The following is a 23,969-nucleotide window of genomic DNA, read 5'->3' as shown; positions in this document are numbered from 1 at the left end:
ACCAGTTATTAATTCTAAGGGTTCACTTACTTTTTCCACTGCCATTTTGAATGTTGAATGAGTATGTTCAATAAAGACATGAGGGATCAGAATTTATTTTGTGTTATTCTTTTAGGCACATCATATTTGTCAATACTTGACTTAGATGAAGATCGGCTCACATTTTATGACAAATTTATGCAGAAAACCATGAAATTCCAAAAGGTTCACATACTTTTTCTTGCCACTGTTTCTATAGTTCTCCCCCATTGGAGATGGTCATGGAGAGGATGGACCCTTGAGCCTTTGCATTCCTTACACCACCACTAAAGTACACATTTTAACATGTATTTTATTAATCAGTAAATAAATTGTGTAATGCAATACGCAATTGTGCATTTATGTCCAGTTGATTTACACTTAAAACAATCACAAAGCATGTAAAGACTAGCTGAAAGAGGTACGGGCTTCTACAGTACAGGATTACCGTAATTTCCAGACTATAAACCGCTACTTTTTTCACACGCTTTGAACACTGAGGTTTAAACAGTGATGCGGCTAATTTATGGATTTTTACGGGCTAACGAGCTTCATGCCGCCAAAACATTTAGCCTCGTCACATCGGACCAATGAAATGACCGAACAGGTCACAGTGGACCAATGAAACTGTTCGAATGAAATCAAACGCACTCGCACTAAATTCTTCAGATCGGTCACTTTGCGCTTCATGCACACCCCCTCATCATGGAAAACACACGAAGAAATGCATATGATGCAGCTTTCAAGTTAAAGTGGCACTCCGAGTTGAGTGGGAGGCTTGGATGACTAGCGGCGAGAAATCATTTACCAAAACTGGCCGCATGCGAAGAGCAACTTTTGCTCCAGTCTGCCAGTGGATCCTAACAGCGTGGAGCAGTGTCCAGTGATCTACCATCACCAGCGGGTTTCGAAAGGCTGGACTGCTGCGTGATGAAGAGGACAGCACAAGCTCAAGGCCGAATTTACCCCGAGACGTAAGTGACGTCGAGAGCGACAACGAAAGAGAGACTGAGGAAGTGTGACGAAGTACCGGTCATTCTGAGGCTGTTCACTTCCGACACTGAAGAAGACGACTTTAGTGGTTTTAGTGCGCAGGAGGAAGATGAAGATAGCGATCAATGACTTTTCCTGGTAGGCGACTGTACTTTTTAATTTTTTATTTTAACCAACCGTGTTACAGGCACTGTTCGGAAAAAAAAGAAAAAAAAAACATTTATGGTACGTATTTAATTAAAAGTAAAAAAAAAAAAAAATCTTTCTGTGGAACATCTTTCTGTGTAAATATCTCATGTTACAACATGGACATCTGCTGCTTATAGACAAGTGCGGCCTATATATGTACAATTTTTTTTTCTTTTTAAAGTTGGTGGGTTCGGCTTATATTCATGTGCGCTCAATAGTCCGAAAATTACGGTATACGTTATTGTATGCTGTATGAGGGTACGGGCTTCTACAGTATAGGATTATTCGTTATTGTGTGCCATATGATGGTAAGGGCTTCTACAGTATAGGATTATACGTTATTGTATGCTGCATGAGGGTACGGGCTTCTACAGTATAGGATTATTCGTTATTGTGTGCCATATGATGGTAAGGGCTTCTACAGTATAGGATTATTCGTTATTGTATGCTGTATGAGGGTACGGGCTTCTACAGTATAGGATTATTCGTTATTGTGTGCCATATGATGGTAAGGGCTTCTACAGTATAGGATTATTCGTTATTGTATGCTGTATGAGGGTACAGGCTTCTACAGTATAGGATTATTCGTTATTGTGTGCCATATGATAGTAAGGGGTTCTACAGTATAGGATTATTCGTTATTGTGTGCCATATGATGGTAAGGGGTTCTACAGTATAGGAATATAAGATAATGAATGTTTTTTCCCTTACTGAAGGTTGTCGCCTTGGTGATATTAGTGACAGCACTGTGTCAATCTGTACAACATACTGCAAAACATTTATTACCAGTAGATTATTACCAGTTGTCCAATAGTTAAAGCAGAGGTTCTCAAATGTTTTGCAGAAAGCGAACCCTTTAACTGTAAAATATACTTCACAAACCCCCTCAGCAGACATTTATTTATTTAAAATACTATACTCATTATTCCTATGTGTACAACAATACTCTGGCTATTAATTGGAGTTATAGAGATTTTATTCTTGAACTTTCCATTCACAATACACGTTTGATGCCAGTTGATGTTATTCATTTACATCGATGGCATTTGGCAGACGTCCCACAATCTTCTGATCGGTAGTTCACTGTCTTACCCACTGAGCTGCCACTGAGCTTTATTCATAAGGCTACATGTTTTTGAGTTGTTTGGATTAAACCCATTCAAGTGACCTGGATGGATGGATGGATGGATATTGAAATCTCAACACTTTTCAGACTGAAGGTTGTGACACTAATAAATTTATATTTACTCTGTGATAAACATGAAATGTTAAGTCTAATAGACAAACATTGCAGTTGCTTGTCATAGTGTTTTCAACTGCTATTTTTAATTACATGCTTAAGTAAAACACTTCCACACCTCATTTCTGTTTTATTTATCATCATTCATACTGCTGGTATGAAATGACGTCGTCCCTGCGTCACCACACTATTGGGTGATTTGGCTGCATCTCTCGTCCTGTAAAACACTGCTATTGCCTTTTCTGCATACGCATGAATTGTTTTCATTTGGTTGCATATTGTTATATTTGATTGCATATTTTCATTTGGTTGATGGCATTTTTATTTTCACTTTTCCTATATTTTGGGTACAATTTTATTTATATTTTGCTTCTATGAGATGATGCACTTTAAACACTAGTCTAATTTGATGCAAAGATTTGTACATTAGCAGGAATGTAGCACAACATGGAGGTGAAAGCAGCAGTCTGTTTATATAAATGTGAAAGTACAATAAAAATATGTTGTCCCTAAAATCAACGAATAATCATGATAAATAACTGTGATCTCAATATTGATCAAAAATAATCGTGATTATCATTTTGGCCATAATTGTGCAGCCCTACATTCCACCAGTCAGACTCAGTAATAAGTGATGATTCCTGTCTTGACCAGTAATCACGTCAATTAGTCTTTAAGATAGAAAAGTGAAAATTAAGAGTAAACAGACAGAAGGAAGCTGTAAAGTTGTTGTAATGAGACTCAGTCACAGTGTAGCTCATTGAAAATAATTGTAACAAATCTGAAAGCTGGAATTATTGATATACGTTACATATAATAAAAACAAATGTAATAGCATATTATAACAAAAAGTAATAACATAAACTCACACACTCACCTGATACAGTGAGTGTAACAGCATCACTGATCTCTGAGATCTGATAGTAACTGCTTCTGGACCTTCTGCAGGTGTATTTACCACTGTCAGAGTTTTTAACTGAGCTGATGGTGAACTCCTGTGTTGTGTGGTGACGGTACTCTATATCATTCTTATAAAAGCTGTATGTCCACTCAGTGTCTCTTCCTCCCTGTATGTTACACGTGAGAGTCACTTTCTCTTCTCTGTACACCTGTGTATCAGGCTTTATAATCACCTCAGGTTTAGGCTTCACTGTGAAAAAAACAACAACATTTTTTAAATGTATGAATTAATTCCAGAGAGCATTATTTAAGTGAGTAGTAAGATTTTAAATGGAATACAGTATATCTGCTCACATGTAAATGATTAAGTTCTGTCAGAGGTGGACTGAGTCATTTTAACAATCACTACTAATGAAGTAAATGTAGATCACAGTTAGGAAAACTGACTCAAACCTAAAATTAATCAAGTTACTGTTCTGATCATTTAGATCTTTTTCACTACTGATTCATGTCTGAGTTACAGTGTGTTTGCTGTCCTGTTTTCCTGAATATTCATCTTTAGGAACACTGAGTGACAGCAAGGGAACAAGAAACTAAAGGTAAAAGATACACAATAATGCTAGAAATAACTGACTGAGTATAATTCAATCACAGTTTTAATAGGTCTATTTAATAAAAAAGAAAAAATAATGCTAGAAAACAATAATTCTGATGTACACTTCCTCACTGATCACTGCATATCTGCACACACACACACACACACACACACACCTGTTATTAATCTCTCTCATTCTGTCAGATTCTACATCTCTAGCGCATTTTAAACAACCAACAGACGCGACGGAACATGTTCATTCAGTGAAAACTAATGCTGACAAACACAAAATCTCTCACATATACATAGAGGTGCAACAACTAATCGATAAAATCGATAATAATCGATAATGAAAATCGTTCTCAACGAATCTCATTATCGATTAGTTGGTCTGCCCGTGGTACATTTACTCATTATGTTACTTCTGTTCTGAAAAGACGCGTCGGAGAGTAAATACTAATAGTAATATCATCTCAATTGGAACGTATTCGTTTTTTACTAACCGGAAGTATAAGCGGCTTCTTAGTCAACGGCGTATGATGTCGTATGCATGTAATGTGATGCCGCTAGCTTTAGCAGACACCCAGAGTCACCGACAGTGACTTTCTTCAGTTTACTGTTTATGTCAATGTTACGTGTTATTCCCAACATGACCTCAGTCACCATCAGATGGAGGCGTAATTGTCAAGTGACTGAGGAAGAAAGTGTTCAACCTCCAAGTCGTCTAAGGCAGGGGGCATTTTACATTAAACACCCTGAAGAAGATCAAACTTTATAAAGTGGAGTTTGTGTAACACTGAAGCACGACATTGATGCACGAGCACAAACTTATGTTTATATCCAAAATGCTCCACTGTGTGCAAGGGCTTGGGGAAACTGGTGCAAGTTGCTTAAAAGATTTAGTTTAATTGAAGTTTATTCTCATTATATGGTGTATTTGCACGCTTGCAGTGTAACTTCTGTTGTTTACTATAACGGAAGTGATCTGTTTGTAACGAGGCCATATTGCTCCTCACTCACAGTGAGAGTGCAAGTTAGATCTGTAATGTCCAATTAAAACACTATGATCAAAAGTAAAACAATATGCATAAATGCAGTGAGTAACAGAAACCATAAGGTGCAGTGAAAGGGAGTTTTTATTATTAATTTCAGACTGTAGTTTAATTTAGTGCTTTTTGTGCATCCATAAAAAGTAATACACATATATATATATATATATATATATATATATATATATATATATATATATATATATATATATATATATATATATATAAATAAAATTTATTACTTTTTATGGATGCACAAAAAGCACTGAATTAATTTACAGTCCTAAATGAATAATATATATTCTGGTGTGTCTGAGTATTGGGTTCTTTTCAGTCTTATTTAATTGGACAAACAGTTGTGTAGTCTGAAGTTTATATTTGTGACACTCTGTTTGTGGATTTTATTTTAAATAAACAAAAAAATAATCGGCCAACTAACCGATTATGTAAATAATCATTAGTTGCAGCCCTACATGTACATTACAACACAGTGAATTTTTTTTTTTTTGCATATCCTAGATTGTTAGGAAGTTGGGGTCAGCGAGCAGGGTCAACCATGATATAGCACATCTGGAGCAGAGAGGCTTAAGGGCCTTGTTCAAGGGCCCAACACTGGCAGCTTGGCAGTGATGGGGCTTGAACCTTCTGATCAGTAACCCAGCGCCTTACCCGTTGAGCCACCACTGCTGACAGAGCTAACACACAGGCGTCTGTCAGTGCAGTGTGAACCGGGCTTTACACTCAGTGGTTCAGTATAAAAGTTCGACCCTTGTCCTCTTCACTCATTCACATTCAGGCAGGTCTCCACTCGAGCATGTTGATGTTTCTGAAGCAGGAACTTTATGAAGCCCCTTTTACAGCCTCTGAGCAGCTTGTTAAAAGAGTTTTACAGGTTTTGGTGACATTTTCTACCAAAGCTAAACTAGTGTTGTTCCACTTGCTTTCCAGCTCACCTCACACCAGCCCTGCTCAGCCGTGCTCACACTGTCTCTCTCTAACTTTAATAACATGATTTAGCTGAAAGAGTTCTCTGTATGTAGCTGTGTACATGTTGCTATATTGTGACTCTGCTCACATGTTGTTTATATGTTCAGTGTTGTGCAGAATCACTTAACAGAAAGTCTCTTACTCACCAATAACATCTACCCTGAGTTCATCACTGTAGTGTGTGTAGTAGACTCGGTTTCTTCTTCCAGCTCTGCACTTGTAATAACCTCCATCATAGACACTAACTGATCTACTGTAGGTGTATGTTTCAGTGTCAGTCTCAGTCTCAGTGCTCTGTCTTCGTTTGATCCAGTAAAACTTCCATCCATCAGACGGCAGCTTCACTGTACAGTACAGATTCACTGAGTTTCCGTTCAGTGCAGGTCCTTTAAGATCTGATGTGAGTTGAGGTTTAGGTTTTTCTGTTAGAAATGAAACACAAGTTCAGGATGTGAAGTCTTTACTACACTAATCACTTCTACAGTAAAACAGTATTACTCTCTCTGTGATGTCACTAAACATCTTACGACTACTTTCAATTATTTTACAATTTTCAGTTAGTAAAATGATGAGAATGAAAATAGGGATATTAAATGTAAATCTTCACTGAGATTGAAGTGAGGGTCAGAAAATAACTGCTGTGTGATGATGCAGGTACTCAGTTTTTTTTTTATTTTATCTTAGTTTCCTCTCATATCAAGTGACAACTGCACCTGCATGTGCACTAGTTAACTAAGGAAAACGCAAATGTGTCAAAATAAAAGTCTTTAAAAATACTCGTAGATCCCTACACATTTGAAAATCTTGAAAATTATTAAATTATAAACATTTGTGTATGATTTCACTTTTAAAAAACAAAATAACAAAAAAAAAAACTTGTTTTTGTCATTTTTAACGAGCAGATGTTTATAGCTGAATTACTCCTGTCAGTGAAGGTCGTGCTCTCTGGTACAGCTGATGTGTTACAGAAACTCTCTGTTGGACTGAGATGTGTTCTAGTTCTTGTGTGCGCATGTTAAAGAAAAATGGGGTAAAGTGTGTTTTGCTGTTGGAAGTTTTGGTTGACACAACCTGCACCTCCAACTGCACACATCAGTATCTATTTAAAAATCTTCTTCATTCAACTAAAGTACCAGGAGCATCAGCTTGACTAAGGGGAAGAACATGTTCCTTATACACATCAGTTATTTCCTAACAATTTAAATAATAGCTGAGGAAAAATGTCACACCAATCAGAAGAGCTAATAAGTTGTATTGATTATTTACAAATAAATTTTTTTCCTCATAGGATAAAATCTGGAACTAATCATAACGTTTGCATATATAAGTAATAACATTCACACACTCACCTGATACAGTGAGTGTAACAGGATCACTCGTCTTTGAGATCTGAGAGTCACTTCTCCTCCTCCCTCTGCAGGTGTATTTACCACTGTCATAATCACTGATGATGATCCCCTGTGCTGTGATGGATGGGTTGAATGTTTTATCGTCCCTATACCAGTCGTACGTCCACTCAGTGTCTCCTCCTCCCTGTATGTCACAGCTGAAAGTCACTCTCTCTCCTCTGAACACCTGTGTATCAGGCTTTATAATCACCACAGGTTTAGGACTCTCTGTAAAAACAAAAAAAACAAAACAAAATCAGTACTGTTTCTATAAATGAATTCATTTCCAGCACTCTTATTTTACTAAATGATTAAGCTCTGAGAGACAACAATCACTACTGATGAAGTAAATGTAGATCACAATTTTAAATACAGACTCAGCCCTAAAAATAATCAGGTCACTGTACTGACAATTAACATCTACACTATTTATTCATGTCTGAATTACAGTGTGTTGGCCATCCTGTTTATCTTTTCATAAGATCTTTAGGAACGCTGAGTGTCAGCAAGGGAACAAGAAACTAAAGGTAAAAGATACACTGGTATGCTAGCAATGATTTACTGAGTACAATTTGATATTTGATTACTTTTTTTTTTTTACAAGTGTACTTAATTATAAATAACTTATATACAGACACACAGTATCTCACACAGTATATACAGTATCTCACAAAAGTGTGTACACCCCTCACATTTTTGTAAATATTTGATTACATCTTTTCATGTGAAAACCCTGAAGAAATGACACTTGGCTACAATGTAAAGTAGTGAGTGTACAGCTTGTATAACAGTGGAAATTTGCTGTCCCCTCAAAATAACTCAACACACAGCCATAACTACTAAATGAAAAATCACATCAGCTGTGTGAGCTTTAATGTAGGTGTGTAACAGTCAGACTGCTCTCTCTCTCTCACACACACACACACGCGCGCACACAGAAACACACATACAGTCACACTCACACACACTCACACACACTCGTGCGCACACACACTCCGACACATACAAACACTGTTTTCATCAACATATTTTTATGTGAATTTTGGGATATCTCATAAAAAATGCTGGATGGAAACACCAGATACGAATAAAATCTCCAAAATGCGCATTAAAAAAATTCTGTGCTCAATTGAGGCAGATAATATTTTTATCTGATAAGAAAACATGCGCATAGACTACCATGGAACACATTTAATGAATAAATTCCTCGATGCACATCAAACAATCATGTGTCTTTTCCTCAACAAATCATGTGATTGGATAACTGGCTGGTGTGATTGGATGTGATTGGACATTCAGCACATGGCGCCAGTTTATACCCAGCAAACACAGAACGTTCCCCTCACATTAGCATTTGGTTCCTGTTTTTTTTTTTCTTTCTTTTTTTTAAACAAATAATATTCTAGGGACATTTTCTTTAGGTTTTTTTTTTTTTAACCAAAAACACTTCATTCCTGCATCTTTTATTACAAGTTTTATTATAATAAGTTACTGTGATTTGCAGTCAGAGTTTATTAAAGTGAGTTCACTGACAGCATTAGAGCATCTAACATACTGTGTTCTATACAAAATACACCTCTACACTGTTCACTGTTAATGGAATAAACAATATGTGAGATAAAACACACTCACCTGATACAGTCAGTGTAACAGCATCACTGGTCTGTGTGTATTTAGGGTCTGATGACTGTGTTCCTTTACATGTATAATCACCTTTATTAGACGCTTTAATATCAGTGATTGTATGTGTTTTCTTTCCTGCAGCATCACTGAGTTCTTCATTATTTCTATACCAGAGGTAACGCCAGGATTCTCCAGTCTGTATCTCACATGTGAGAGTGACGGTTTCCCCAATGAACACACGCTCAGCTGGCTGTACTTTCACTGCAGGCTTTGGTCTCGCTATAGAAACATAGCAAAACATTTTAAACACATACAGAATCAATTAAATATATAGTATAGTTACATAATTACACAATTATAATACTTATTTAAACAATTACTAAAATAATTCCTAATTTTAAGTCTGTAGTGAAAAAGTAGAAAACATGGCATACCGCTCACTGTAATTGTGGCTAGATCACTGTACGCTGAGTCGTAGTTTCCCCTGCGTGCTTTACAGTAGTACTGTGTTACTCCTTTATTTGTGACTGTTACACTGAGTGTGTTGTTGTCTGTGGTTCCAGGAGACAGGGGATTTGATTTCTGATAATCTTTGTACCAGAGAAAAGTCCATCCAGTAGACAGCAGATTACAGGTCAGAGTAACTCTGTCTCCAGTGTAGACGGAGCTCTGAGGATTTACTCTCACAGTCGGTTTGGGTTTTTCTGTTGATATGAAATTATGAAGAGCCGCTTTTACATTTACAACATAAGCAGTAGTTTTATCTTTGTGTCTAATTAAGCAAACAGACACAGCTTTATTTGTAAAGGTTACAGTGATGTGACTTTTTTTTCATAGTTTATAGTACATTGTTTATATAAAAAAAAAGAATTCAAATGATTGAACTGATTTGTGAAGGTCACTGTATATTGAGTCTAAAATGTAAGTCACTTAATATTAGCTTATTGTTTTTACATTAGTATAGCATGATAAATTAACTACTGAATGATAAATAACATCAGCTGTGTGAGCTTTTAAAATAATGATCTATGATTATTAACATATACTGTAGGTGTGTAACAGCGCAACCAGACTGCTTTCTCTCTCTCTCTCTCTCTCTCTCTCTCTCTCTCTCTCTCTCTCTCTCTCTCTCACACACACACACGCACACACACACACACACTCACACACATACACTCAGATTGAAGTCAGTAACCATATTGCCTTCAACATATTTTTATGTGAATTTTGGGATATCTCATAAAAAATGCTGGATGGAAGCACCAGATATGAATAAAATCTCCAAAATGCGCATTAAAAAATTCTGTGCTCAATTGAGGCAGATAATATTTTTATCTGATAAGAAAACATGCGCATAAACTACCATGGAACACATTTCATGAATAAATTCCTCGATGCACATCAAACAAGTCATGTGTCTTTTCCTCAACAAATCATGTGATTGGATAACTGGCTGATGTGATTGGATGTGATTGGACATTCATTGCATGGCGCCAGCTTAAACCCAGCAAACACAGAACGTTCCCCTCACGTTAGCATTTGGTTCCTGTTTTTTTTTTTTTTTTTTTTTTTTAACCAAATAATGTTCTAGGGACATTTTCTTTAGGTTCTTTTTTTATTTTTACTTATTTATATATTTTACCAAAAACACTTAATTCCTGCATCTTTTATTACAAGTTTTATTACAAGTTACTGTGATTTGCAGTCAGAGTTTATTAAAGTGAGTTCACTGACAGCATTAGAGCATCTAACATACTGTGTTCTATACAAAATACACCTCTACACTTTTCACTGTTAATGGAATAAACAATATGTGAGATAAAACACACTCACCTGATATAGTCAGTGTAACAGCATCACTGGTCTGTGTGTATTCTGGGTCTGATGACTGTGTTCCATTACATGTATAATCACCTTTATCAGAGGTTTTAACCTTAGAGATTGTGTATGTTTTCTTTCCTGCAGCATCATTGAGTTCTTTATTATTTCTATACCAGAGGTAACGCCAGGATTCTCCAGTCTGTATCTCACATGTGAGAGTGACGGTTTCCCCAATGAACACACGCTCAGCTGGCTGTACTTTCACTGCAGGCTTTGGTCTCGCTATAGAAACATAGCAAAACATTTTAAACACATACAGAATCAATTAAATATATAGTATAGTTACATAATTACACAATTATAATACTTATTTAAACAATTACTAAAATAATTCCTAATTTTAAGTCTGTAGTGAAAAAGTAGAAAACATGACGTACCGCTCACTGTAATTGTGGCTAGATCACTGTACGCTGAGTCGTAGTTTCCCCTGCGTGCTTTACAGTAGTACTGTGTTACTCCTTTATTAGTGACTGTTACACTGAGTGTGTTGTTGTCTGTGGTTCCAGGAGACAGGGGATTTGATTTCTGATAATCTTTGTACCAGAGAAAAGTCCATCCAGTAGACAGCAGATTACAGGTCAGAGTAACTCTGTCTCCAGTGTAGACGGAGCTCTGAGGATTTACTCTCACAGTCGGTTTGGGTTTTTCTGTTGATATGAAATGATGAAGAGCCGCTTTTACATTTACAACATAAGCAGTAGTTTTATCTTTGTGTCTAATTAAGCAAATAGATACAGCTTTATTTGTAAAGGTTACAGTGATGTGACTTTTTTTTCATAGTTTATAGTACATTGTTTATATAAAAAAAAAAGAATTCAAATGATTGAACTGATTTGTGAAGGTCACTGTATATTGAGTCTAAAATGTAAGTCACTTAATATTAGCTTATTGTTTTTACATTAGTATAGCATGATAAATTAACTACTGAATGATAAATAACATCAGCTGTGTGAGCTTTTAAAATAATGTTCTATGATTATTAACATATACTGTAGGTGTGTAACAGTGCAACCAGACTGCTTTCTCTCTCTCTCTCTCTCTCTCTCTCTCTCTCTCTCTCTCTCTCTCACACACACACACACACGCACACACACACACACACTCACACACATACACTCAGATTGAAGTCAGTAACCATATTGCCTTCAACATATTTTTATGTGAATTTTGGGATATCTCATAAAAAATGCTGGATGGAAGCACCAGATATGAATAAAATCTCCAAAATGCGCATTAAAAAATTCTGTGCTCAATTGAGGCAGATAATATTTTTATCTGATAAGAAAACATGCGCATAAACTACCATGGAACACATTTCATGAATAAATTCCTCGATGCACATCAAACAAGTCATGTGTCTTTTCCTCAACAAATCATGTGATTGGATAACTGGCTGATGTGATTGGATGTGATTGGACATTCATTGCATGGCGCCAGCTTAAACCCAGCAAACACAGAACGTTCCCCTCACGTTAGCATTTGGTTCCTGTTTTTTTTTTTTTTTTTTTTTTTTAACCAAATAATGTTCTAGGGACATTTTCTTTAGGTTCTTTTTTTATTTTTACTTATTTATATATTTTACCAAAAACACTTAATTCCTGCATCTTTTATTACAAGTTTTATTACAAGTTACTGTGATTTGCAGTCAGAGTTTATTAAAGTGAGTTCACTGACAGCATTAGAGCATCTAACATACTGTGTTCTATACAAAATACACCTCTACACTTTTCACTGTTAATGGAATAAACAATATGTGAGATAAAACACACTCACCTGATATAGTCAGTGTAACAGCATCACTGGTCTGTGTGTATTCTGGGTCTGATGACTGTGTTCCATTACATGTATAATCACCTTTATCAGAGGTTTTAACCTTAGAGATTGTGTATGTTTTCTTTCCTGCAGCATCATTGAGTTCTTTATTATTTCTATACCAGAGGTAACGCCAGGATTCTCCAGTCTGTATCTCACATGTGAGAGTGACGGTTTCCCCAATGAACACACGCTCAGCTGGCTGTACTTTCACTGCAGGCTTTGGTCTCGCTATAGAAACATAGCAAAACATTTTAAACACATACAGAATCAATTAAATATATAGTATAGTTACATAATTACACAATTATAATACTTATTTAAACAATTACTAAAATAATTCCTAATTTTAAGTCTGTAGTGAAAAAGTAGAAAACATGACGTACCGCTCACTGTAATTGTGGCTAGATCACTGTACGCTGAGTCGTAGTTTCCCCTGCGTGCTTTACAGTAGTACTGTGTTACTCCTTTATTAGTGACTGTTACACTGAGTGTGTTGTTGTCTGTGGTTCCAGGAGACAGGGGATTTGATTTCTGATAATCTTTGTACCAGAGAAAAGTCCATCCAGTAGACAGCAGATTACAGGTCAGAGTAACTCTGTCTCCAGTGTAGACGGAGCTCTGAGGATTTACTCTCACAGTCGGTTTGGGTTTTTCTGTTGATATGAAATGATGAAGAGCCGCTTTTACATTTACAACATAAGCAGTAGTTTTATCTTTGTGTCTAATTAAGCAAATAGATACAGCTTTATTTGTAAAGGTTACAGTGATGTGACTTTTTTTTCATAGTTTATAGTACATTGTTTATATAAAAAAAAAGAATTCAAATGATTGAACTGATTTGTGAAGGTCACTGTATATTGAGTCTAAAATGTAAGTCACTTAATATTAGCTTATTGTTTTTACATTAGTATAGCATGATAAATTAACTACTGAATGATAAATAACATCAGCTGTGTGAGCTTTTAAAATAATGTTCTATGATTATTAACATATACTGTAGGTGTGTAACAGTGCAACCAGACTGCTTTCTCTCTCTCTCTCTCTCTCTCTCTCTCTCTCTCTCTCTCTCTCTCTCTCTCACACACACACACACACTCAGATCGAAGTCAGTAACCATATTGCCTTCAACATATTTTTATGAGAATTTTGGGATATCTCATAAAAAATGCTGGATGGAAACACCAGATATGAATAAAATCTCCAAAATGCGCATTAAAAAATTTTGTGCTCAATTGAGGCAAATAATATTTTTATCTGATAAGAAAACATAAACTACCATGGAACACATTTAATGAATAAATTCCTCGATGCACATCAAACAAGTCATGTGTCTTTTCCTCAACAAATCATGTGATTGGATAACTGGCTGATGTGATTGGATGTGATTGGACATTGAGCGCATGGCGCCAGCTTATACCAGCAAACACAGAACGTTCCCCTCACGTTAGCATTTGGTTCCTTTTTTTTTTTTTTTTTTTTTTTAAACCAAATAATGTTCTAGGGACATTTTCTTTAGGTTTTTTTTTGTTCTTTTTTTTTGTTCTTTTTTTTTTTTAACCAAAAACACTTAATTCCTGCATCTTTTATTACAAGTTTTATTATAATAAGTTACTGTGATTTGCAGTCAGAGTTTATTAAAGTGAGTTCACTGACAGCATTAGAGCATCTAACATACTGTGTTCTATACAAAATACACCCCTACACTTTTCACTGTTAATGGAATAAACAATATGTGAGATAAAACACACTCACCTGATACAGTCAGTGTAACAGCATCACTGGTCTGTGTGTATTCTGGGTCTGATGACTGTGTTCCATTACATGTATAATCACCTTTATGAGAGTCTTTTATATGAGTGATTGTGTATGTTTTCTTTCCTGCAGCATCACTGAGTTCTTCATTATTTCTATACCAGAGGTAACGCCAGGATTCTCCAGTCTGTATCTCACATGTGAGAGTAACGTTTTCCCCAATGAACACACGCTCAGCTGGTTGTACTTTCACTGCAGGCTTTGGTCTTGCTATAGAAACATAGCAAAACATTTTAAAAATTGAGGCAGAAAAAACGTGCATAATCTACGGTGGAAACACATTTACTAAATAAATATCTCGACGTGCATATGACTTGTGACTTTTCATCAACAAATTATGTGATTGGATAATTGGCTGATGTGATTGGATGTGATTGGATGTTCAGCACTTGTGATCAGCTTATAATCAGCAAACACAGAACGTTCCCCTCATGTTGCAGGGAGTTATTTTTGTAACAATCTAAAGAGAACCTATACAGAACATGTAAAATTCAAAATACATGTAAAAATCTGTTTATCTGAGAAATATTACATCTAATCCACTTCATCTGCGATAAAAGAAGCAAACACCGTGCGAGCGTCACTACAGGAAGCAGAAGGTGTCCGACTGCACGGCTCCGTTTTTACCTCCTCCCCCGACTGCATGTGGCAACTCTCACCGATTGGTTATATCCAGCCACAGCCGAACACACCCGGTTCGTTTCAAATTCATCTCACATAATCGTTTCTTTTTGCCCCATCTCATAATGGCAGGTGTATAGACAGTGTGTTTTTATCGTCCTCGTCCACTTAAGCTTCGATGGTAAATACCTATTCAACACTTTAACTAACATCTCAAAGGATATTAGTGTCACTGTCACTTTACTTATCTTTGTCTAATGTTACGAAGCTAGTTAGCTACAACAGCACACTAGTTAGTTTATTATATAGTTACCTAGGCTAAGCAATGTTGGATGGTAGCTAGCTGGCTAATTAGTTAGATTTCACACTAAAGTAAAGTATAGCGACTGACAAATAAAACTATAATGTTTGGTCCTGCCACACAGCCACTGTCTTTAACTGTTGTGAATAAAATTAATGCTGTGTCCCGTATCATGAACTTCCAATCTCAATCCGGACCGCAGAATCTCTCACCATCTTCAAAAAATAGCTAAAGACCCACCTCTTCCGTGAACACCTAACCAACTCATATATAATAAATAAATAAATAAATAAATAATAAAAAAATTGGCACTTACACCTCTACTCTGTGCACTTTGCTTCTTCTGGAACTCAATTAATCGATCTTATATGGTAGCACTACTTGTATTGTTCTCTGCTTAATATATCACTTTGCTTGTATTTTTCTCATTTGTAAGTCGCTTTGGATAAAAGCATCTGCTAAGTGAATAAATGTAAATAAATGTAAATGTATAAGTGGCAGCTGGGAAGTGCACAGAGACTTCAACACGGATCTCTGACTTGAATGGAACACAGGAAAACGCTAATGTTAATCAGTGAAGCTCATTTTTAAGATGAGCATTTTTGTTTTAACTACAGAGATTGACAGAGGTAGAAAACATGAAGATAAAGGATGAAAGACATTCTGGGGGATGGGTACTGAGGGTGCAGAGTGTAAACAGCAGTCATTAAAAGCAATAGCGATCTCATTTACTCCATTAGACACTCTGACATTAACCCTTAGCTCCATGGTATGCTTGTAATTTGTGACCAAATATGTATTTATAAGCAAACTAGTATAGAACAGGTAAGCTAGCTCACTCCATTGAATGCTGGCTAGTGCGTATTAGCCCTTAGCTAATCGTGATCGTGTTATTGGTACCTATACCTAAAGACACATGTAGCAGAATAAAATAGTTTATTTATTTGTATTTGATTTATTGTGGCTTATCAATGTAAATACAGTGCCAGTGGTATTATCATAGCTAGTTGTCTGCATTCAGAATAATTAACTATATACTTACACACTGTTTCAATACTACATTCATTTGGATTATATCTAAATTATTATATCTATATTTATATTGCATTACAAGGTCATTATAAATGTGCTCATATGTACATATTTGAGTGTTTTCCTCCTCACAGTGAGCTGTATGTAAATGATCAACTCCCTGTGTATCACCTGATTTCTAAGACTTCCTGATTAGAAGGCGAGTGAAACCTTCAGGGATCACATCTCTTTTCAGGAACACCACTGAGCAGATCTTAGTTAGAGGACAGTGACACTGACGCGTGTTTCTTGATGAACATGATGTGTCCATTAATGGATGGAGTAGAAGGGGCAAATTGTGCAGAGATACATATTGGTAGCAGTCAGTAATTGTATACATCATCACTGAAATCTTGAGAAGTTACATTTTAGAAAGTGTTTGCAATTTTGTGTGTGTGTGTGTGTGTGTGTGTGTTGCTTGAGACAACACATATTTTGCATATTTGTGCTGTTGTGAGGGATTCTATTCAGGGTGTTGAATAATTTTGAAAATAGAGAAGTCATTATAAGTTACATTTTGAGTTGAATTTGGGGAAACCACTGGAAGCATTCGTTGTGTTGAATTATTTAAATTGCTTTCGTTTGATTACAAATAGCTAAAAGTCTGTATATTTTTACAGTAAACCTCATTTGCACTGGGGGTTGAATAATTTTGGTTGCACCTGTACATCATGGCCTTTCATTCATGTCTGTGTCCAACCTAGAATTTATTTATTTATTTATTTGTATTATGCTATCCACCCTGTACACACGATTCACATGGAACTGTATGCAAACATGTGTTTCCCATATGGACAGAACAATGGAGTCGGGGATGTCAAGGGGAGGTGGAGTGTGTGTCTGATGGTAAACAGCAGCGCGTGTGACAGTGTGAGCATTGTTCCTCTCACATGCTCCTGCTCACCCAACCTGGAGCTCCTGACCATCAAATGTTACCCTTTCTACCATCCTCGGGAATCTACTGTACCTCGACCATAGTCAGTGCCCTTTATGTTCCACCTCAGGCGGTCATGGACACTGCCTTATGTGAACTGCATGAGGCTCTCACTCAACACCGGACTCATCATCTGGATGCTGCCCTTACTGTGGCGGGGGACTTTAACAGTGCCAACCTCAAACGCGCAGTGCCAAACTTCCACCAACACATCACCTGCCCTACCAGGGGCAAGAGGACACTGGACCATTGCTACACTCCATTCAAAGTCAGCTCCAGCGCATAGTCACCTCCATCATTTGGGAAATGGAACCATGTCGCCATCTTCCTCATGCCTAGATGCAAACAAAAGCCCAAGATGGCAGTTGAATGTTATTTAATCTGAGTGTTTTTTAAGGTTTAGATGCTAAATATCGATGAATGTTTATTGACTTTGGTCATACAATACTTAAAATAATATACATATAGTTCTGCAGCATGTTTGGAAGCTATTGGTCAATGTTTTACATTACTGCATCACAAAGCAAGCTGTGTCACCTCGGTTTCTAATCTAGTGAAATGGCTGTCACTATCATTGACAAATCTACTGCAGTGCAGGTAAACGAACAGTTGACTCCTCTACCTGACACACCATTGAAGAGCATGGAATTGAAAAAGACTAAAAAGGAACCTACACTATTTGAGATTCAAAACAACATAGTGAGTCATCAACTCACTCAACAAGAGATAAGATCAACAAGAGAGCCAACAGTCTGGATGAAATTATCAAGAAGAATACTGAGAGTTTTCATGCTCAAACTCTCACTTGACTTTGCCTTTAAATAAGTCAATGAATTAAAAGGTGATATGAAATCTGTGAAAGAGACATGTACAAGAAACAAACGAGAGATAAAGGAAATAGAAGACAGACTGAACAAGGCTGAATGATATCATCATAGTTGGAATATTCATATTTCTGGAATTCCAGAAAGGGCAGATGAGAATATAAAGCAATGTGTGATAGAAATATGCAAAACTGTCATTCCAGAAGAAAAGGTCAGACAGACAATGGATGTAGACATTGTTCATCGTTTAGTACCAAAGGAGCCGAACAGAGACCCCAGAGCGACGATCATCCAGTTCTCAAGCAGAGCTACGCGCTCCAGTGGAAACAGGCAAAGAGCTGTGAATACCTGAAGACCCATAACCTAAGATTTAAGGAAGCTCTGACCCAAGCTGACATGAATGGTAGTAAGGAACTATGGCCAGTGGTGGAGGCGGCATAAAAAGAGGGCAAGGTGGCCTTTTTTTGCTGGAGTTAAGGTGATCATCAATGGTAGCTGGTATCGATCCTCCAAATCGTAACTGTTTTTTGCCAAGCTGTAGCTCTTAAGACACTTTTAGTAACAAACAGTGTTTATATTGTTGTTTTATGCACAGTTGATCTGTTGAACTGTTCTAAATGTTTCTTGTTCACTGCACTGTTAAATATTAATGACCAAAGACTAGTAGAGTTAATGTTGTGGGCACAAACCCTTAATTAGCTAAACAAAGCTTACAACCAATCTTACACTTAGGCTTAGGAGTGGTTGTTTTTTTTCTTATTACTTTTATCTGTTCATCTGTCTTTGTCTGTCTGTTCCATTAATGTCAGGGGTAGGGATGAAACGATTACCCGTTTCACATTACAATTCCCTGATGGGTAGTATTACCGTGTCACATTTAATTATCATTAAAACTGCACGATTATCATGATCTGTAAAACCCGCTGTAAAGGCTGTCCACACACACCCAGCATGATTCTGGCACAGGCGCAGCATGCAACATTGTTTTTTGAGTATGAAAACGGACGCTACAATTAAAAACTGAACGCGTCTGCTCAATTCAGCATGAGCCAAATGAGTCAGAGTCACAGCACAGATCAGCAGTCAGATTTCATTTATCACCTGATGAAAGTGAGGCAAGCTGACTGACAGGAAGAGTGAGGCGAGATGAATGATAGGAAGAGTGAGGCAAGCTGGGAGACAGGAAGAGTAAGGTTAGCTGAATGATAGGAAGAGTGAGGCGAGCTGACTGACAGGAAGAGTGAGGCGAGCTGACTGACAGGAAGAGTGAGGCGAGATGAATGATAGGAAGAGTGAGGCGAGCTGACTGACAGGAAGAGTGAGGTGAGCTGACTGACATTAAGAGTGAGGCGAGATGACTGACAGGAAGAGTGAGGTTAGCTGAATGATAGGAAGAGTGAGGCGAGCTGACTGACAGGAAGAGTGAGGTTAGCTGAATGATAGGAAGAGTGAGGCGAGCTGACTGACAGGAAGAGTGAGGTTAGCTGAATAATAGGAAGAGTGAGGCGAGCTGGGAGACAAGGCGATTGTGAAAGATTTGGTTTAATATAAGCGAGTTTGTCATTGTACTGTTTTGTTGTCGTTGTGTTTTTCATTAAGAATAATTATGAACCCACCATTCAAGTAATTGCCGCTAATTCGAAAGCGAAATGCACGCAGCCACATGGGCATTCATAAGCGATTTAAAGCGAGGGGGAAAATAGGGAAAGTTCCAATGAAGTACCAAAGCCCCCTTTCACAGCAACTTTCTTCTGCCAAGTTCTGCAGACAGGGTTACCATCCTCTATTAAGTTCCCCTCAGAATTTTTATTAAATCCAAAATATGACCACATTTGGATTTGGTTTTCTTGGATAGTTGGAAATTCTCCTGAGTGCCGTCACTGCCTTCCACCATGTCTCTAACTGAACTAAATTAATTTTATTTCTATAAAAAGCAAAACGACAGTGGGGGTGATGCCACGGTGGGCAGTTGATGTGCGGTCGAACACAAATATTAAACCTGTTTAAATGATTTCATTGTGTGTATCAGTACTTTTTTCTACATTTTCAGCACATTTTAACAATACTGTGATAATCCTGGTAACCGTGATATTTTTGGTCACGATAATCGTGTTATGAAATTTTCATACTGTTACAGCTCTAGTCAGAGGTATTAGAGATTGTTGTAAATGTAATTCTGTTTTTTTATATTGCAAAAACTTTAATGAAGACTTTTATATCATGCTAGAAACACACACGCTATCATTTGACCTTGATCTTTGGAAAAAGCAATGGGGAAATGATATATGGCTTTCTTGTCAGAGGAGTAAATCTGCCAGTGTGGTGATTCTTAAACAGACATTCAAAGGAAAAATTATATTCAGTAAAACTCATACATTTGGAAGATGGCTTATTTATTTGTGTCCATTTATCATGATACATATTTACTGGCAATATATATTTATATATACAATATATTTACAGTAGAGATACAAAAACTAAAAGATATTTTCCAAAATATTAAAATAAAATCCTTTTTAATTTAGTCCCTAATGTACCAATAGATCGAAATCCACTTCCTAAAGGACCAAATTCCATATGTCCAAATATTAGTAGATTAGATTAGTCATCATAATGTCATAGATGCTTGGAGATTTAAAAATCCAGACAAGAAGCAATTGACATGGTGTAACAGGGTAGATCTAAACAATCAAGAATTGATTTATTCATGTTTTGTTTGTTTGTTTGTTTTATCTCAGACACTTTAATGGAAAGAATTTTTTAAAAATCTCAATCTCAATCAATCCATTGGTCTTCACTGACCACAAATTAAATGAACTTACCAATTGATCTAGATCATTTGGGTGTCTGTGGATTGAACAGGGGTTATTGGAAATTAAATGTAACCTACTTTAAGATGATCTTTTTCAGAAAGAGGCAAAAAAAACCCCAACATTATTAAGTGATTCTAGAGTAAAGCCCAATTATAAAAAGTATATGGGAGATATTGGGAGTTAATGAAATGAGGTGAAATTATGAAGCTATGAATTATGAAATTATGAAGCTATGAAAAGGGGTAAGGAAATTGCTCAAAGTAAAAAAACATATGAAATAGTCCAACTATCTTCTGCAGATACTGACCTACAGTCTGACAACAAGTTACATATATTATAATCAGACCTGGAAAAATGGTATGAAGAGAAATCAAAGAGAGCCTTTCTGAGGTCAAAAAGGAGATGGTTAGAAAAGAGGAAAAAATATAAAATAATTTTTATAAATTACAAAAAAGGGAATTATGAATCTAGTTTTGTTGTAAATGTAAAATAGATGGGGAAATTTATAAAAAATTATAAAGACACAGTGGGGAAATATGTATTGGATGGGTCAACATTTTTTTCAGTAAATATATTTCCAATGAGGCTGTTCACATGACATTTTCACCAGACATCAGTATTAACTCAAGAAATCCAGAAATATAATTTCTGGAGCGTTTTTTTTTTTTTTCAGCCAAGACTCATTGGTTGCTATGATACGGAATATCCACAGAAGTAACTTACTAGAATGTTACTAGATTCTAATTACTGAATATAAAAAGGTCAACACAAGGTAAAGTATTTGCTCTTGCCCTTGCTTTGGATGAAAGAATGGCTCAAGCACATGGAAAGAGAAGACGGACCCACCAGTCCATGTGGGGTCATGAGATTTTGTGGCTGAGGAAACATCTCAAAATGTTCCTCCAAGCATTATTTTCTATTTTAATATTTTGGTAGTCTGGGGATGTCGTCTTTTACAGACATGAATACTTGGAGACCAGCAATATTAACTGCTCCTCCATTGTTGTTCAGTCATGCTACATGTAGGATGTGAAGTTTGGTCGGTGTAGTATTTGTCCCGCCCAACCTCCACTGTGATTAGACGGCTGGGTAAAAAAGTGACAAATAAATAAAGACATATGCGGACGATATATCTGTGTCTGTAAAAGACCAAAAGGAACTCGACAGAATTATTTAGCATTTTCAAAATTATGAAAAAATCTCAGGAGCTAAATGAAACCTGACTAAAACAGAGGCAGTGTGGATGGGCTATAGCGCTGCTCCAGTTAAATATGCAGAATAAAGCCGTATATTGGAAAATAAATGAGAAAGAACATGGTGAAATGTTCCAACATAAACATCTAACATTAACTGAGAGCTTAGAGTGTATTAAAAACATATGAATAAAAGACATATCAGTAAACATGAGAGATATAATGTGGATAATGTGTAGGCAGATTAGTAGTATGGTGTGTTGTAAAATAGAGTTGCTATGTTCTACTAAAAATGAAAATGAAACAAAAGAACATCTTTTAATATACTGTCCATCAGGGGCGGTTCTAGGATTTCATTCTTAGAGGGCTTAGGCCTCAGTGAGGATGTTAAGCTAGAGACAATTTCCTAATTAGTGCCTCTTTGTAAAACGGAACCACTATATTACAATATAGTAAGTGTAAAGTACCGATATTTAAATTGGTACCAAGTCGATACTAAAATTTTATAACTGATGCAATGCTACCAGTCTTGCACTCTGCAGTACGGCTCAAATCGTTACACGTATACTGTTTGACTGACAGACGACTGTCTGTATGCATCCTTTTTAATGAAATGTCTCTCTTTAAATGAGAACCACTGTGATGGGCTGAATGAAATATTTTTTTGTATGTGAAAGGCATGCTTTTGTGTGAGAAACAGACACAAAACACAACCTTGCCTTTATAATTATACACAGTAAAAGACAAATAGCAAAACAATTTACAACCTGCATTGGTTCTCCGTGACGGACAGAAATCAATCATGACCCCTTTAATTACTGATCTTAAAATGGAAAAGGTTATGATGTTTTAGAATGACATACTGTAAGGGTGAGTAAATAATGTCAGGACTTTTATTTTAGGGTTAATTATCCTGCTAAAGGATTATCATGACTATGAAAATGGCATATTTGAGCATTAAATATTTTAGGGAAACAGAAAACTAGAAAATATTTTCTGGAATACTACTACTGAATTGTGAACACTGAGCAATAAAAGTGTTCTTAGCTGTGAGAACATTAGAAAATGTTCACTCTGTTCTTCATCATTTCTTACCTGGAGTTGTCTCTAACTTTTTGTCTCCTGTCACTGTGACCCCTTCAGTCTCTTTGTTTGTTCCCCCTTGCACTTCCTCTCCTGTAAAAAAAAAAAAAAAAATGTTGTATATCCATGTATAAAAAAGCGAGCATGTCTCTGAGTGAGAGAAATTGTCTTTTATTTCATGAATTAAGTTGTGTTCTATGCCTGCGCTAGGATGCACGCATAAGAAGGTTGTTACGTTATCCAGTGTATTTCTGTTTGCTCTATGTGCCATTTGTGTGTCTGTCAGTGGTGGGATGGGATTCTTTCGTCTCCTCCCCCTTCTCTAGGCCCCGCCTACTGCATGCGTCACGTTCCGGCTTGCTAATGGATGATCACGTTTTGTCCACACTTGCTCCAGCCTTGTACGACAGGATTGGTTGCCTGCATGTTTCCGGAAGTGTACTTAAGCCTCGTCAGTCTCCATCTCAGGGCAGATCATTGCCATTGTGTGTAGAGAGAAGTGCTTTTCGCCTGTGTATGACCTTATGCCTGATTTGACTTTGTTTATGCTCTGCCCCGTTACGATTCATGTGATACACTTGTGTATATATGTATATATTATTTTGTTAAGTAACACACTAATAGTCATGTCTGTAAATA

At 36.6% G+C, this 23,969-nt stretch overlaps 2 protein-coding genes across 4 annotated transcripts in view; both read right to left on the bottom strand.

Moving 5' to 3' along the window:
* LOC124628344 (uncharacterized) overlaps nucleotides 1–23,969 on the bottom strand; it is a 72,170-nt gene that overhangs the window by 24,555 nt on the left and 23,646 nt on the right. The gene's annotated exons all lie outside the window — the stretch shown is intronic.
* Nucleotides 1–23,969, bottom strand: part of LOC128633030 (carcinoembryonic antigen-related cell adhesion molecule 5) — a 50,210-nt gene that overhangs the window by 9,429 nt on the left and 16,812 nt on the right. For 2 of the 3 annotated variants that reach the window (XM_053681517.1, XM_053681518.1), the window contains exons 5-9: nucleotides 23,343–23,423; nucleotides 14,431–14,700; nucleotides 7,321–7,587; nucleotides 6,118–6,393; nucleotides 3,318–3,590 (exon numbers count right to left, since the gene is read on the bottom strand). In XM_053681517.1, coding sequence (XP_053537492.1) covers nucleotides 3,318–3,590; nucleotides 6,118–6,393; nucleotides 7,321–7,587; nucleotides 14,431–14,700; nucleotides 23,343–23,423 — 1,167 coding nt within the window. The remainder of the gene's footprint in view (nucleotides 1–3,317; nucleotides 3,591–6,117; nucleotides 6,394–7,320; nucleotides 7,588–14,430; nucleotides 14,701–23,342; nucleotides 23,424–23,969) is intronic. The other variant, XM_053681519.1, reaches the window with a different exon arrangement.

Source organism: Ictalurus punctatus, chromosome 7, assembly GCF_001660625.3.
Source record: "Ictalurus punctatus breed USDA103 chromosome 7, Coco_2.0, whole genome shotgun sequence".
Taxonomy (NCBI): Eukaryota; Metazoa; Chordata; class Actinopteri; order Siluriformes; family Ictaluridae; genus Ictalurus; species Ictalurus punctatus.
The sequence above is the reverse complement of the archived record's forward strand: the minus strand, read 5'-3'. Positions and strand labels throughout refer to the sequence as shown.